The 17846-nt window shown below is 43.4% G+C and overlaps 1 protein-coding gene across 2 annotated transcripts in view; it reads left to right on the top strand.

Annotated features, from left to right (window-relative positions):
* The window catches only part of Map1b (microtubule associated protein 1B), a 105950-nt gene extending 90047 nt beyond the window's left edge, over positions 1-15903 (top strand). For both annotated transcript variants that reach the window (XM_004872855.4, XM_021250683.2), the window contains 3 exons: positions 401-6893; positions 10160-10398; positions 11490-15903. In XM_004872855.4, the coding sequence (XP_004872912.2) occupies positions 401-6893; positions 10160-10398; positions 11490-11645 (6888 nt within the window). In that variant the 3' untranslated portion in view covers positions 11646-15903. The remainder of the gene's footprint in view (positions 1-400; positions 6894-10159; positions 10399-11489) is intronic.
* The last annotated feature ends 1943 nt before the right edge of the window (positions 15904-17846 follow it).

The raw sequence follows: 17846 nt of genomic DNA, 5'->3' as shown, positions 1-17846 counted from the left end.
AAGCACAGGTCACCCAGATGGTTACTGATTTTGGAACTGGGGCAGAGATCTGGAGTTTCCCTGCTGGCCAGGGAGGTGTGTGGGAAGGACTACAGGGGAGATGTTGGGGAGAGAGGAATGCTAGTGGTAGCAGAGGGAATGATGTGGGGGCCCAGGACAGAGGTTGTTCACCTTCCAGTGTACACACATGTCATCATTTAAACAGTCAGCGTCACCCCATGCGTGCATCTCTGAACTGACCCTACAGGTAAGTCAGTGAGCTATATAATACTAGTGTTGACGGAGATGATGAATCTGAAGTGACAACCACTTAACCCTCTCCTCTTCTCCTCCCCTCCCCTCCCTTCTCCCTTTCCTTCCCCTCCCTTCTCCTCTCCCCTTCCCTACTCTCTCAACCCAGATTGGTGAGTTATTGAGCACTACCCATCCTGCCAACAAAGCCAGTTTAACCCTGTTCTGTCCTGAAGAGGGCGACTGGAAGAACTCCAATCTTGACAGACACAATCTCCAAGACTTCATCAATATTAAACTCAACTCAGCTTCTATATTGCCAGAAATGGAAGGACTTTCTGAGTTTACTGAATATCTCTCAGAATCTGTGGAAGTCCCATCTCCCTTTGACATCCTGGAACCTCCCACCTCGGGTGGATTTCTAAAGCTCTCCAAGCCCTGCTGTTACATTTTTCCAGGAGGGAGGGGTGATTCTGCACTGTTCGCAGTGAATGGATTCAATATGCTCATCAACGGAGGGTCAGAAAGGAAATCCTGCTTCTGGAAACTGATCCGACACTTGGACCGAGTAGACTCCATTCTGCTCACCCACATTGGGGATGACAATTTGCCTGGCATCAACAGCATGCTGCAGCGGAAGATTGCAGAGCTAGAGGAGGAGCAGTCCCAGGGCTCCACCACCAATAGTGACTGGATGAAAAACCTCATCTCCCCTGACTTGGGCGTTGTATTTCTTAATGTACCTGAAAATCTGAAAAACCCAGAGCCCAACATCAAGATGAAGAGGAGCATAGAAGAAGCTTGCTTCACTCTCCAGTACCTAAACAAATTGTCTATGAAACCAGAGCCTCTATTTAGAAGTGTAGGCAATACCATAGAGCCTGTCATTCTTTTCCAAAAAATGGGAGTGGGTAAACTGGAGATGTATGTGCTTAATCCTGTCAAAAGCAGCAAGGAAATGCAATACTTTTTGCAGCAGTGGACTGGCACCAATAAAGATAAGGCTGAATTAATTTTGCCCAGTGGTCAAGAAGTAGATATCCCAATTTCCTACTTAACTTCAGTCTCATCTTTGATCGTGTGGCATCCAGCAAACCCTGCTGAAAAAATCATTCGAGTTCTGTTTCCTGGAAACAGCACCCAATACAACATTCTGGAAGGGCTAGAAAAGCTCAAACACTTAGATTTCCTGAAGCAGCCTCTGGCCACCCAAAAGGATCTCACTGGCCAGGTGCCCACCCCCACCACCACAAAACAAGTAAAACTGAAGCAGAGGGCTGATAGCCGAGAAAGTCTAAAGCCAGCTGCAAAACCACTCACTACCAAATCAGTGCGAAAGGAGTCTAAAGAAGAAACCCCTGATGTCACAAAAGCCAGTCAAGTGGAAAAGCCTCCCAAAGTTGAAAGCAAAGAAAAAGTAATGGTGAAAAAAGACAAGCCCGTAAAAACAGAGACCAAACCTCCAGTGACAGAGAAGGAAATAGCCAGCAAGGAAGAGCTGCCTCCTGCCAGAGCTGAAGTGGCTGAGAAGCAAGCCACAGATGTCAAACCCAAAATCTCCAAAGAGAAGGTGGTGAAGAAGGAAACAAAGCCAAAATCTGAAGAAAAGAAAGAGGAGAAGGAAAAGCCCAAGAAAGAAGTGGCTAAGAAGGAAGAGAAAACACTTATTAAGAAGGAAGAAAAACCGAAAAAGGAAGAGGTGAAAAGGGAAGTCAAAAAAGAAATCAAGAAAGAAGAGAAAAAAGAACTCAAAAAAGAGGTTAAGAAGGAGACACCACTGAAGGATGCCAAGAAGGAAATTAAAAAGGAAGAAAAGAAGGAAATTAAAAAGGACGAAAAGGAACCCAAAAAAGAAATTAAGAAGCTCTCTAAGGACTCAAAGAAATCAACTACTCTTCTATCTGAAGCAAAAAAACCAGCTGCTTTAAAACCAAAGGTACCTAAGAAGGAAGAGACTGTCAAGAAAGAGTCTGTTGCTGCTGGGAAGCCAAAGGAGAAGGGGAAAATTAAAGTCATTAAGAAGGAAAGCAAGACTTCAGAGGCTGCGGCCATAGGCACTGTGGTCACCACAGCAGCTGCAGTGGCAGCTGCTGGAATAGCGGCCACTGGCCCTGCCAAAGAACTTGAAGCTGAGAGGTCCCTTATGTCATCCCCCGAGGATCTAACCAAGGACTTTGAGGAACTAAAGGCTGAAGAGATTGATGTAGCCAAGGACATCAAGCCTCAACTAGAGCTCACTGAAGATGAAGAAAAAGTAAAGGAAACAGAGCCAGTTGAAGCCTACGTCATCCAGAAGGAGACAGAAGTCATCAAAGGCCCTGCTGAGTCTCCTGATGAGGGCATCACTACCACTGAAGGGGAGGGCGAATGTGAGCAAACACCTGAGGAATTGGAGCCGGTTGAGAAGCAGGGGGTGGATGACATTGAAAAATATGAAGATGAAGGTGCTGGTTTTGAAGAATCCTCAGAGACTGGAGACTATGAAGAAAAGGCAGAAACTGAGGAGGCTGAAGAGCCAGAAGAGGACAGTGAAGAAAATGTGTGTGTGAGCACCTCCAAGCACAGCCCCATTGACGAGGAGGAAAGTGCAAAGGCTGAGGCTGACGTGCACATCAAGGAGAAGAGGGAGTCCGTGGCCAGTGGGGATGACCGAGCAGAAGAAGACATGGATGAGGCAGTTGAGAAAGGAGAAGCTGAACTATCTGAGGAGGAAGGTGAAGAGGAGGACAAAGCAGAGGATGCCAGAGAGGAAGAATATGAGCCAGAAAAGGCTGAAGCTGAAGATTATGTGATGGCCGTGGTTGACAAGGCCGCAGAGGTTAGTGGCACTGAAGATCAGTATGGATTCCTGGCCACATCAACCAAGCAACCTGGAGCCCAGTCTCCTGGTCGAGGACCTGCATCTTCAATCCATGATGAGACTTTACCTGGAGGCTCTGAGAGTGAGGCCACAGCCTCTGATGAGGAAAATCGGGAAGATCAGCCTGAGGAATTCACTGCCACCTCTGGCTATACTCAGTCCACCATTGAGATATCCAGCGAGCCTACTCCAATGGATGAGATGTCTACTCCTCGTGATGTGATGAGCGATGAGACCAACAATGAAGAGACGGAGTCCCCGTCTCAGGAATTCGTAAACATCACCAAATATGAGTCTTCACTGTATTCTCAGGAATATGCCAAACCTGGTGCTGCACCATTCAATGGCTTATCTGATGGGTCAAAAACAGATGCCACTGAAGGCAAGGATTACAATGTTTCAGCCTCCACTATATCACCACCCTCATCCATGGAAGAAGACAAATTCACCAGATCTGCTCTACGTGACGCTTATTGTCCTGAAGAGAAAGAAGTGAAAGCCAGTGCTACTTTGGAGATCCAAGATACAACCTCAGCAGTTTCAGATGAAAGACTTAGTCCAGCCAAGAGTCCATCCCTGAGTCCATCTCCACCATCACCCATAGAGAAGACCCCCCTGGGTGAACGTAGTGTGAACTTCTCTCTGACGCCCAATGAAATTAAAGTCTCCACAGAGGCAGAAGCAGTCTCTGTGTCTCCCGAGGTGACCCAAGAAATAGTTGAAGAACACTGTGCCAGTCCTGAGGAGAAGACTCTGGAAGTGGTGTCACCATCTCAATCTGTGACTGGCAGTGCTGGCCACACACCTTACTACCAGTCTCCCACTGATGAGAAATCCAGTCACCTCCCAACAGAAGTCATTGAAAAACCACAGGCAGTTCCAGTGAGTTTTGAATTCAGTGATGCCAAAGATGAGAGTGAAAGGGCTTCAATAAGCCCCATGGATGAACCTGTGCCTGACTCAGAGTCTCCTATTGAAAAAGTCCTGTCTCCTTTGCGCAGCCCCCCCTTGATTGGATCAGAGTCTGCATATGAAAGTTTTCTGAGTGTGGATGACAAGGCTCCCAGTAGAGGTTCTGAAAGCCCCTTTGAAGGAAAGAATGGAAAACAAAGCTTTCCAGACCAAATAAGTCCAGTTTCTGAAACGACTTCCACTGGCCTTTACCAAGACAAACAGGAAGGGAAGAGCACAGATTTTATACCAATAAAGGAAGACTTTAGTCTAGAAAAGAAAACTGATGATGTGGAAGCCCTGAGTTCACATGCAGCACTGGCTTTGGATGAAAGGAAATTGGGAGATGTTTCTCCAACACAAACAGATGTCATTCAGTTTGGATCTTTTAAAGAAGACACCAAGATGTCCATTTCTGAAGGTACTGTCTCTGATAAGTCAGCCACACCTGTTGATGAGGGCGTAGCAGAAGACACATACTCTCACATGGAGGGTGTGGCCTCAGTCTCCACAGCCTCTGTGGCCACAAGCTCATTTCCAGAGCCAACAACAGATGATGTGTCTCCCTCTTTGCATGCTGAAGTTGGCTCCCCACATTCCACAGAAGTAGACGACTCCCTTTCTGTGTCTGTTGTGCAAACGCCTACCACTTTCCAGGAAACAGAAATGTCTCCCTCTAAAGAAGAATGCCCAAGACCAATGTCAATTTCTCCTCCAGACTTTTCCCCTAAGACTGCCAAATCCAGGACACCAGTTCAAGATCACCGATCTGAGCAGTCCTCTATGTCTATTGAATTTGGCCAGGAATCTCCTGAGCATTCCCTTGCTATGGACTTTAGTCGCCAGTCTCCAGATCACCCAACTGTGGGTGCAAGTGTGCTGCACATCACTGAAAATGGGCCAACTGAAGTGGACTACAGTCCTGACATGCAGGACTCCAGTTTGTCACACAAGATCCCACCGACAGAGGAGCCGTCCTACACCCAAGATAATGATCTCTCCGAGCTCATTTCGGTGTCTCAGGTGGAGGCCTCCCCTTCCACCTCTTCCGCTCATACCCCTTCTCAGATAGCTTCTCCTCTTCAAGAAGATACTCTATCCGATGTTGCTCCTCCCAGAGATATGTCCTTATATGCCTCACTCACCTCTGAGAAAGTGCAAAGTCTGGAAAGAGAGAAGCTCTCTCCCAAATCTGATATCTCTCCACTCACCCCACGAGAGTCCTCTCCTTTATATTCCCCCGGCTTTTCAGATTCTACCTCTGCAGTCAAAGAGAATGTAGCAGCATGCCATACATCTTCTTCTCCACCAGTAGACGCAGCATCCTCGGAGCCCTATGGCTTCCGTGCCTCAATGTTATTTGACACAATGCAACATCATCTCACCTTGAATAGAGATTTGACCACATCTGGTATAGAGGATAGTGGAGGGAAGACACCTGGTGACTTTGGCTATGCCTATCAAAAACCTGAGAAAACTACCAGGTCCCCAGATGAAGAAGAAGATTATGACTATGAGTCTTATGAGAAATCCACTCGGACCCCAGATGTGGGCAGCTATTACTATGAGAAGACAGAGAGAACCCTGAAATCCCCATGTGACAGTGGCTACTCCTATGAGACTATTGAGAAGACCAAGACCCCTGAAGATGGTGGCTATGCCTGTGAAATTACTGAGAAGACTACACGGACCCCTGAAGAAGGTGGGTACTCCTATGAAATCAGTGAGAAGACAATAAGGACCCCTGATGTGAGTGGTTACAGCTATGAAGTAACTGAAAGGTCTAGGAGGCTCCTGGATGACATCAGCAATGGCTATGATGACTCTGAGGATGTTGGCCGCACAATAGGGGACTCCAGCTACTCTTTTGAGACCACTGAGAAAATTACCAGTTTCCCTGAATGTGAAAGTTACTCTTATGAGACATCTACAAAAATGACACGAAGCCCTGATTCTTCCACATACTGTTACGAGACAATGGAGAAAATCACTAAGACTCCCCAGGCATCTGCATATTCCTATGAGACCTCAGACCGATGCTACTCTACAGAAAAGAAGTGCCCCTCAGAGGCCCGCCAGGAGGTTGATTTATGCCTTGTGTCCTCTTGTGAATACAAGCATCCCAAGACAGAGCTTTCACCCTCCTTCATCAATCCCAATCCTCTGGAGTGGTTTGCCAGTGAAGAGCCCACTGAAGAATCTGAGAAGCCCCTCACTCAGTTAGGGGGAGCCCCTCCACCTCCAGGAGGAAAGCAACAGGGCCGACAGTGCGATGAAACCCCTCCCACCTCAGTCAGTGAGTCAGCCCCATCCCAGACCGACTCTGATGTCCCTCCAGAAACCGAAGAGTGCCCTTCCATTACAGCTGATGCAAACATTGACTCTGAAGATGAGTCAGAAACTATCCCCACTGATAAAACGGTCACATACAAACACATGGACCCACCTCCGGCCCCTATGCAAGACCGCAGCCCTTCTCCACGCCATCCTGATGTGACTATGGTGGACCCAGAGGCCTTAGCCATTGAGCAGAACCTGGGCAAAGCTCTGAAGAAAGACTTGAAAGAAAAGACTAAGACGAAGAAGCCAGGTACCAAGACCAAGTCCTCCTCACCTATCAAAAAGGGAGATGGGAAGTCCAAACCCTTAGCAGCTTCCCCAAAACCAGGGGCCTTGAAAGAAACTTCAGATAAGGTGTCCAGAGTGGCTTCTCCTAAGAAGAAAGAAGCTGTGGAAAAAGCAACAAAAACCACCAGCACTCCTGAGGTCAAAGCTGCACGTGGGGAAGAGAAAGACAAGGAGACCAAGAATGCTGCCAACGTCTCTAAGTCAGTAAAGACTGCGACTCCAGGTAGGTGGGGGATGCCAGGCATTCTGCTGTAGGCCATAACCATGCTTTTACTTGGAGCCATTATATTTCCCTGTTTGTACTTGGAAGATGAGGGCACACAAATTAATGCCTTCCCTTTCCTCTGCTAATCTCTTCTGTCTAAAGGTATGTACCTTGGTCCAGTGTGACCTTCAGGCCTGGGCTTAGCTCAGCATACAGCCTAGTGCAGCTTGATGAGTTCGGATAGGATTCCTGGGTTTGCACTGTCCTGGAACGCACCCCCTGTACCCCTGTTCTAAACCTTCAGGTTCTAGGATGTGTGTTTCAGGCTACTCTGGAAGACTGGCTTCAGGTGTGCTGGCCTGAAAGCAGCTGGGTGACATAGGCCAGGAGCTCCCAAAAGCCTAGTGAGAACCAGAGGTTCCATGCCAAACCTGAAATGATGAGCCTAGACCAAGAGGTCAATATTTTCTTTTAAGTAAAAATTTTTAAATTAAAAATTAAGATTTTTATTTTTTAAAATAATCACTCATTAGGGCAGGGGATTTAGCTCAGTGGCATTGTGCCTGTCTCCCAAGCACAAGGTCCTGAGTTTGATCCCCGGTACCAAAAAAAAAAAAAATCACTCTTTGGTGGTACATCCCCATAATAGGCAATGTTCTGTTTTCTTATCAGCTAACAAATACCATAATTTCAGTTGACCAGTGAATGCCCAGTACAAATCGAGAGGAAATCATTGAAGGTCTTTTCTCATTTCTTTCTCACCTCAAGGCCCACACTCCTAGAGACACAGAATGCCATTTCCTATTGAAATTCCACTTGGCAGCAGCAGATATCTCTGACTTCAGCTCATTCCTGGTTTGCCACTGATTCCCAGATTTATCTGTTTCTCAGCAGTGACTTGGTTTTGGCCAGAACTGGTCTTTGCTAGCCCAACTTTGTATTGTTGCTCTAAGTCATTCACAAGGATTTGCATTAATACATCTTTTTGTCTATACACAGCTTTCCAAGGATTTTAGATCATAGTTCACAAAATAATATAAATTGGCTCAAACATACACAGAAAACCCACTTTTTTTAAACATTTCATTTATTAAGGAAAAGCTGAGAGATGAATCTTTGGGGCTCACAAATTCAGGACATTTTAGGAGGTATTACAGCTGCAGATTTTTACTTTGCATGGAGCATCAATTTTAGTACTCATGTTCTGATCAGATTTGGTCTTTTTACATACAGAAAACAAACTGAATTTGTGCATGCTTAGAATGATCATAAAACTACCAGGTCAGGTTAACTCCTTGGCCTGAAATGGTTGACAGTTGACCTGCACTTAGGAGAAAGCACAGGGCTTGGGATGTAGCTCAGTGGTGCCGTGCCTGCCTGGAAAGCACAAGGTCCTGACTTCGATCCTCGGTGGTGGTGGTGGTAGTGGGGGAGGGGGTGATAAAAACCAAACAGATAAAACCCAACTGAAACCTGTTGGCAACTCTGCTTGGACACTAGTCCACTCAACTGATTTCTTTAAAAAACTTTTGGACATTTGAAGAAATAATTTAAAAGGCAGAGTAACAAAGATGAGTTAATTTAGTTTTGAAGATGCTTTTTTTAAGTGCAAATTTGAGTGATTGTTTTTAAAAACAAATCTGAGTGGACTTTTGACAATTTCCAGCTTGGGTTTCTATGAACAATAGTCATTTGGTGTTGATAGTAATTCAGTATTCAAGGGAAAGTTGTAGACATGTTCATTATTAGAATGGAAACTCATTTTTATTTCTTGCAGTGCTAGGAATTAAACCTGAGGCCTCATGTGTGCCAGGCAAGTGCTCCACTACTGAACTACATCCCAGTCCTTTATAAACATTTTGAGATAGAGTTTTGATAAACTGCCCAGGCTGGCCTTGAGCTTGGAATCCTCCTCCTACAGCCTCCTGAATAACTGGGACTTGAGCCACCATACCTGGTTCACAAATTACAATTCTTTAGGAGGGCCCCAGATGGATATTTTGAAGGCTTTAAAGCTCAGAATCACTGAAATATCCTGTTGATCTATGTATAAAATGAGTCAGTTTATCCAAGTATCAGTTTGGCTGATTCTCACCATTCCCCTACTCTGCTAATAGTAAAACTGTAGAGTTGATAGGATTAACTAGTGGTTTTGCCTCTGGGATGAGATTTTTTAAAACATCCCTTGGAGAAAAGAAAGAACAATAAGCATGTAGCGTCCAGCTGGCATTTTAAATGGCTTTACAGCAGAGGTCTCAACTAGCTGTCTGTCAGAATCACCTGGATACTTTTAAAAGGCGGTGGTGCTCACTCTCCATTCCCAGCCCAGTTAAGTCTAACTCTGGAGGCCTGGGCGTCATAAGCATCCAGGCTGAATCTCATTATGCAGTGAGAACAGAGCCACTGCCCTAGAATGCTACTTCTACTATTTCCAAAACTAAACCTTCTAACTGGGACAAGTCAGCAAGCAAGTGAGCTCCCCAAACAGGGTGCCAGGAAACTTTGGGGTTCATCTGAACCTCTGCTTTTCCCGACCTTCCTGATTTAGGCTGGGAAATTGGGCTACAAAATGCCTTCTTCCCCAGTTGGGTATGTCTGGATAAGGTTAAGCAGTCTTTCTGAACCTTCCTTTACCAAAACTTGATGTCCAGCCCTTGTAGGGGTGAGTGTGCAACTTGAGAGCACAGGAAGGAATACAGTGTCTCTTCAGGTTATGGATGAGGCTGAGGTCCTGAGGGTGTTGGAGATCTCATGGGGTTAGGATCTGAACCATTTACTAGGTCAAATGTTAGTTACTGTATATACTGGTTAAATACTATCAACCATGGACAAAATTGGTATCAGATGAGACCCTAATGTGAATTACTAAGATCATTTGACTGTGGTTTACCTGATACAGATTCTTCCTTTTGACTTTTTTTAGATCACTTTTCAAGTTAAAGCTCATGTTAGTAGCTTCTTTCCGAGAGGTATTATTATCTAGTGCCATCTTTTGGAAAGGGCTTGAAACTCTCCTTACTTCTTAATGGGTTATCTATTATGGAAATACCCTGTTCTTCCCTTCTCCTTTTGGGCCGTGGTTGATAAACAACCAATCATGGTATATTTTCACAGATTGCTAGTATCAGATATGGGCTACAAGTTAACAGCACCTCTTTGCATGTCCCAGAAGTCCTGCCTGGGGATCAGTGGGGAAGGTGTATTGGGTGCAGGGGGGAAGGCGTATTGGATGTACAGGTTTGTTTACATTACTGTGACCCTTGCTTTGTCCTTGTTCACTGAAGGACTAGGAACCACAAAAACGGCCAAGTCCTCCACTGTGCCCCCAGGCCTCCCTGTGTATTTGGACCTGTGCTACATCCCCAACCACAGCAATAGTAAGAATGTTGATGTTGAGTTTTTCAAGAGAGTGAGGTCATCCTACTATGTGGTGAGTGGGAACGACCCTGCTGCCGAGGAGCCCAGCCGGGCTGTCCTGGATGCCTTGTTGGAAGGGAAGGCTCAGTGGGGCAGCAACATGCAGGTAAGAGCTCCAGGACTGTGTCTGTGCCTTGGTTGACCTGGGAATGAAGCAGGGGGAAGGACCAGGGTCTAAAGTCACCTTTTTGAGTATGGGTCTATGTGTGCTGCCTTCTGAATCGGTCACACATGAAATATCCTGAGGACAAAGTCAGCTTAACACACAGAAGATAGTCTAAAGTAGTATTCTTGATAACATCAACACCCATTGCCTTGGAAGAAAACCACCTCATCTAAGACATCATTCATTTTTCTGCATCTGCAAAACAGCCCCAAGATTAATTGCCCTTCCCTGTAATGTACTGAGTATTGTGTGTGAGAATCAAAGTGGTCATATTTCCACAGGAGAGCTGCTGGAGAATTGTTTTTATTCTTCTGTGTTTTGTGAGTAGACTAAAGCTAGGAACACGATGATTTAGAAAATAACTGTGCAGGTGAAATTGCATAGTAGGAGCATTGCTCCCCAAGAAGCTTCTGACTCCTAAACCTCATGTCTGGCTATGAGCCAGCCCATTACAGCTGTAATCTTTGCTTACTTAATTTGTGAGTCTGCATAGAACCACCTAATAAACTATGTTTGCATAATATTAAATACAGTTATTTAATCCTATGAAATCTAATTGAAGGCACTCAGTTACCTCTTACAGAATATTAGATGGAAATTTTACGATTCAAGCCATTACCCAAACACCCCACTTCTCCAACGCCAACCATATACATGAATTACAAATACAAATCTTTGTTTTCAGGGAAAAAAGTTATACCCAATGAAGGCTCTAAAACTCCTTGGATTAAATATGCATTATCTTTCATGCAAAATTTATCAGCTTGTTAAAGGAAATACCAGAAATTGCATCTTAACTGAAAAAGCAGCTAATATAAAATCAGCTAGTTGCTTTTATTTCCAGTCTTCAGTTTCCTCCCATCTTTATTCTGGTTCCTGGAAAACATAAGTTGAAAAATCCTTTGGATGTCTATTGGAAGTTGTAAAATTTTTCTTTAGCTTTCTCTGTCTAGTGGTCTAATACCTTGTTCTATTTTTTTCATCTGGTTTCTGTCTCTGCCCTTACACAGCTGTTTTCTCTCTTCCTTCAGGTGACTCTGATCCCAACTCATGACTCAGAAGTGATGAGGGAATGGTACCAGGAGACCCATGAGAAACAGCAAGACCTCAACATCATGGTTTTAGCAAGCAGCAGCACGGTGGTTATGCAAGATGAATCCTTTCCTGCATGCAAGATAGAACTGTAAAAAGAAGGCCAGCCACACCACAGAATTTGAACTTTGTTTCCAGAATTCTTCAATTTGAAACTACCTTTTCTAAAACATTAATTCATCTTAAGTCGCTGAACAATTACCTGCCAAATGCTATACTGTGTCATGGTGATGCAAGTCACTAATATTTCTCAGTTTTTGCTGATTGCTAAGGGAAGTAACAGTATTCCCACAATAGGGTTCAAGATACTGCAAAATTACCTACCCCAGTTCATCTCTGCTGAACATTTGGAAACCATGCACTAGCAAGCCCAACTGACTTCTGCTAGGTAGAGACATTTGTCTTACAGAGAGAGAAAGAGAGAGAGAGAGGGAGCGAGGGAGTGAGTGCACAAAGAGAATTCAGGAGAGAGAGAGAGAAAGAAAGAGATAAAGAATGAGAAAGAAAAGAATGCAAGAGAAGGAGATGTAATGGTAGAGAGTTCTGGTGAGATACCCAGAGAGAAGAAAGAGAGCAGGATGGGGGAAAAAGAAGAAAACCAACAGTTAAGTCTGCATTTTCTCAGGCAGTAGGTATTCTGTAGTCTACATAGAAAAATTTTTCCATTTTTGTCAGTCTGAGTCATCAAAAAAGGTCTTACTTTTCTAAAGCAATTTGGCTAAAAAAATCAAAACAACTTGTTATGAGGGCATGTGAGATGTTCACACCTTATTAAGCTCCTTCACTTTGAAGACTGCACACTGACATAATGTAGTTGAGTGTAGACTGGACATGCAAGTGGTACGAGCCCCATTCAGAACTCTCAGACTAACCACATACGTAAATTGATCTAAGGCATGCTCCCAGCATTTGTCCACCCACGTGGTCCACACTGAGTCAATTAACCTGCATGCAGCAACACCCATGTCCACTCCAGTTAACTGAAGCAAATACCAAAGCAGTTGGGAGTACATAAAGTAGACAGTTTGCCTTAGGAAGTGACTTGAATGTACAAAGATACTTGATGCACTTATTTTTTAATGTGAGACAGCAAGTTTATAAAACATCCATGTAGGATTATAGATACTCCAGTTAAAGGAGCCCATGTGTGCTCGAGTGTGGTAGTAGTAGAAGCTGATCTGATTGGTCCAACGGTTTGATGCTGAGTCATACCACTTCATTGCACCTGTGGCCTCTCAGTCAAACAAGTTGTGCCTTTCGTAGCTTCTTTACTACTGCAAGTTCAAGATTGAAATGGCTTCTGTGATCAGAACTGGGAAAGCAGTGAATCTTATGGTGGAAGAGGTTCTCAGCAAGTGTACAGTATTTACCTTCCTTTGTCTTACATTGGCTTTTTTAATTTCCATTAACTTCAACAAAATTATGGGAACAAGTGTACAGCAGAATTTTTTTTTAGCTATGTGAGAACTTTTCATAGATGAACTTTTTAACAAATGTTTTAATTTACAGGAAAATGCAAAGAAAATTTTCAAGTGATAGTCTTTTTTTTTTTAAGTGTTTCATAAGACAAAAAAAATGAATAATGTTTTTTGAGGTTCTGGCAAGATGGACGTCTGATATTGCAGTAATGATATTTATTAGAAACCTGTAACTACCAGGAATAATGATACCTCCCACCCCTTGGTTCCCAAAACATAAAAATCTGAGTATGTGCTATTGGAGAGTGGGGGCGAATGACATGGTAGGCTACGTTTCAGGGTCTGTACAAGTATATCACCCAGTGGTACCCTACATACTTCTTTCAAGATCTTCAACCATGAGGTAAAAGAGCCAAGTCCAAAAGAACCCTGGCACAAATTTGCTTTGGGATTTTCTTTTCTGGAAAAAAAAATAGCTCAAAAACAAAATGAATTCCCAACTCCTACGTTCATCATGTAGAATTCCTACATAATGTCAATCATTGTCATCACTGAACCATGAACCTGGGAAGCCAGATCATGATGGTGGCTGACATCAGGTCTCGGGTTGCAGTCAGTGCACCCAGTGTTCAGATGTGGCAAATTTCTCAGTGACAGCTGTCCTGTGCTCTGTCACGTTATGTTTCCTGCAGACTCTTAAGATCTATGGAGTAATGAACAATGACCTCATTTTATTTTCTATGTTAGTTATTTATTTCACAATTTAACATTTAAGTTTTATTTTTGTCTGTGATGTGTATGTTTTGCACTGCTAACTACTATGAGGGTTTAAACAATGCTTCTTCAGGGTCCCTTCACTGAGGACCTGTGCAGTCTACTTAATGCTGTGAATTACATTTTCCAAATGTCTAATTTTTTTAAGAATATTAATATTCTATTTTTGTTAGGCTTCTCTAGGAATACAGTTTTTATTTATTACCCTATTTTTTCATGTCCTTAAAAATAACACATTAAGGCCACAAAAGTTTTACGTATGATGGAAAAGTGATCGTAACAAAAATGGATTTCATTGAGTATAAGCACTTCTAATTTCTTTCATGAGAAAAGCTAAAATACTCAAGATAATTATGTAATGGTTAGCTGTTGAATTGGTCTACATAATATGTGGGGAAGAGAAACAATTTCTAGCCTTCTTGCCAAATCTAGATCACTGGTTGATTTTTCTTTGATAAGTTATTTTCCAGTTTCCCAAATTAAGTTTCTTAACCATGTATATTGTTTTGCTTTAAAAAATACAAACATTTTAGAAGAATTATAGCCAGCCTTCAGTTGTAATCACTCTACCCCACTCCGTATTTCTTAATCCACTCCCCCTTATGGGATTTAATGGGAAAAATATAAAAAACTGTCACTGGTCAGCTGGCTCTTTTTCCTATGAAATCTGTCAGTACCATATTCCACCTCTTGTGCTCAAGGATGGCCACAGAGCCCGAGTATACCAGGAAAACCAATATTTGCATTACAGGTTGCTCCTGTCCTTCTACCTGAGTGACTAACCTAATTTTTCTAGTTCCATAAGTACACAATTAGTTTAGTAACTGCCATCACAGAGTACCATGTACACTCATGGTGTAAGCTAAAAATTGACACAGACTTCTAGGAGCTTTGTTTATACCGATTACTTAATCTGATTGTATAGATTGACTATTTGTGTGGAAGGAATTTCCACTCTGTTTAAATGATGGGATTCTATCAAGATAGCGCTCATGATCATGACCTTTTGGGTAGTGTTCTTAAACAAAATTCTACAGAGACTAAATGTTATAGATGATCCTCCCATTTTCAATTTTAACCAATTCTGTCCCTTTCTTGAGACCCCAACCCCTGTGCATGCTTCCTCAGTCTTGTGGTGGGACTGGATACAATTATGACCCCCTCCCCCCAGCACCATTTTCCATGGAGTTCAAAAGAAAAAAGATTTTTTTTTTCTTAATGTTACATATCATAGTGAATGGTTTCCCCAGTGTATATGAATGTTTTAAGTGTCTCCAATAGCTTATGAAGTTTAGGAGCTTTCCAGTACTCATTTAATAAGATTTAATCAGTTGCTAATGGAAATTTTACCACCTTTCATTTTCCCTCTTTTACCAAATTTCAGCTCTCAGGAGCTGCTCTACAATTCTAGAATTGCTTTTCTTGCCTCTCTTTAGTCACTGGTCACAGGAGGTTCCTGCTCAGTAGTGATATTGTGAATTAGGATAACTTTTTTTTTGGCGACTTAGATTTAAGAGAAAAGATCCTGTTTCTGTTGGAAAGAAACAAGCTTTTATCTTTTCGCCAACTGAACAACACACCAAAAGCAGCCTAGGGATGAGCATTCTTTGAAAGCAATTAGGTTATTCACCTGGTATTAAAATATATTTACTATTTAAAAAAATCTGTGACTTTATGAAGTTCATTTTAAAGGCAGCATCAAAAACTGAAAAGAAAGGGAAAAAAACCCTGCTTCTCTGCACTTGTTTGGAGCTCCCCGAAACAGGAGCCACGGGGAAGAGGCTCAGAGGAGGCTGCCCTTTCGAGAACACGCTGGGCAGGTGGCTCACAGTCACGCTTTCCCACGCCGCACACAGCCCTGATATTTCCAGCCCGGAAAGAAGTGGTCCTGAGCCTGGCCGAGAAGCACTTCACACTCCTCTCTCGTGTTCTGAATGGTGTTCGTGTCAGTCTGCAGCTGTGTATGGTATTATGTCTTATTCTCCTGCATCACTTCTATCCTATCCAGTCATATCTAATGTAGAAAATTAGTTTCCAGTGAAAGTAATATGTAGTGCTTTTATGATATTTGTGTGCAATATCCCCTCTTCCATTGAGGATATTTGATGTAAAGGAAAAAAAAAACTCAGTTCCACAATAAAATACAAAAGTGGCAAAAGTTCATGTGTGTGAGGTGCTGTCCTTGGCTTTGTTTCCAGTTGGGTTTTGCCATCCATGAGGGGGTAACAGTACTCTTCAAGGTGGGCTCCTTGGCTTTTGGTGAATGGCTGTGAGGATCTTGCTACTAACTTTGCATCTGCAATCTTGTGTTTTACAGCCAAGCTCTAAACCTAAAGGATACAATTTCCTTTGCCTTTCAAATGGTTATGGTTTGGATACTCCATACCCAGAAGTAGGTTATATCTGCTGTGTGGGTTTAAAGGGGGGAAAAAAGTCTAAGGACAGAAACGGGGAGATAAAGGGAAAGAACCATTCCAATTATTGCCAAGGAAGAAAAAGAAATTGACCAGTGTGGTTGGAGGAGAATATTGGAAGGCCTCCTGCAAAAACCACAAACGAACTGAAAACCAGGTGTTAATCCTAGCTCTGCCACACCCAGCGAGGTGTCTGGCTCATTTTTCTCCCTGTAAAATGAGAAGGCTTGATGATCCTTTCTAACATTGACATTCCCTGCTTTGTAAAGTCAGCCTGCTCAGCGCTCATGCACTACAGCTTATCTCCCTTTACCTGCTGAATATTGTACATCTGAAACTAACAGTTGGGAAAGGTGCTTGTATGTGACAAGAACATCTAAGTGAGTACAAGTTCCTCTGCCATTCAAATGGTTATGGATACTCCATACCCAGAAGTAGGTTTTATCTGCCATGTGAGTTTAAAGGGGGGGAAAATAACATGTCCTAGTTGATTGGGGAATACAGACCAGCTAGGGTGCAGTGATACCACGTTGTGACAGGAATGAGCTTAGGTGACCACAGAAGTACCAGAAATGATGTCTATGTAGAGCACTGGTTGTGCGTGTGTGTGTATACATGTGTGAGAAAGCAAATTCCAGGCAGAGGCTATACCCAGAGGCTCAGCAGAGAGCAAGATCAGTGTGCACTGGGGAGAAGAGACTGCTCAGAATGCAGTGTGCAGTGGGGAGCCCCTGGCACCTCTAGTCCCCCTACATTGCCACAGGAAACTCGCCCATAGGTGCTTCGTGGCCTTGTCTTTAGAGATGGTTCTTTGGCCTCAAAAGGTCACTGCAGCCTGTCCTTAGTCTCTGATGTCTGTTTTGTCTGTCACATGCTTTTTCATCCATAGGGCTGCGTAGAGCAGTGCTTAAGAGGTGTTCTAAAACCCTCCTCAAATTAAAGGGTTAATTAAGCCCGTGAGAACTGGGGGTAGGAAATCATCACTAAGAGATTTTTTTTTTTGGTACTGGGGATTGAACTCGGGTCCTTGCACTTGCAAGGCAGGCGGTGGAACCACTGAGCTAAATCCCTGGCCATAAGATATTTTAACTACATCTATCAGACTAATATTGAATAAATAGGTTGTTTTCCATTATATATTGCCAAATTGCTCAGCTCCAGGAAGTGCTGCTTCTGGTGTGATCCTACAGTGACAACAGACCTGGTTCACCTGCCCTGCCTAATTTCAGCACCCAAGGCCAAGTGCCTCAGGAAACCCTCAGTCACAGGGACTTCCCCAAGAGCTGGTCATCCTACCTGACCCTTGCCCTTGGTTCATTCACATGGAAAAGACTTAATGCCCTCTGGCTCTTCTATACACTGGAGGCAGGTTTTCAGTTTCTTTTCTCCTTTCTTCCAAGTAAAAATCAAAGGTCTGTTGAGGTTCTGTGACCATATTTTCTCCCTCTTTGTGTGTATGTATGTGCATGTGCATGTGTGTCTATTTGAGACAGGGACTCACTATGTACTCCAGGCTGGCCTTGAAGTCATGATCCTCCTGCCTCAGGCTCCCCCCAAGTGCTGGGGTTTTAGGAGTATGTTGCTGCACTGGCTACCTCTTTTTAAATTGTATTGCTCATTGTGGATGCTTTTCTGTATTCCTACAATGATATTCTAACATACTCTTGACTTGTGAATTCTTGGGCTCTTC

This window comes from Heterocephalus glaber, unplaced genomic scaffold (assembly GCF_053883595.1).
Source record: "Heterocephalus glaber isolate CG9 unplaced genomic scaffold, H.glaber_assembly_v1.0 deba00001788, whole genome shotgun sequence".
Taxonomy (NCBI): domain Eukaryota; kingdom Metazoa; phylum Chordata; class Mammalia; order Rodentia; family Bathyergidae; genus Heterocephalus; species Heterocephalus glaber.
The sequence above is the reverse complement of the archived record's forward strand: the minus strand, read 5'-3'. Positions and strand labels throughout refer to the sequence as shown.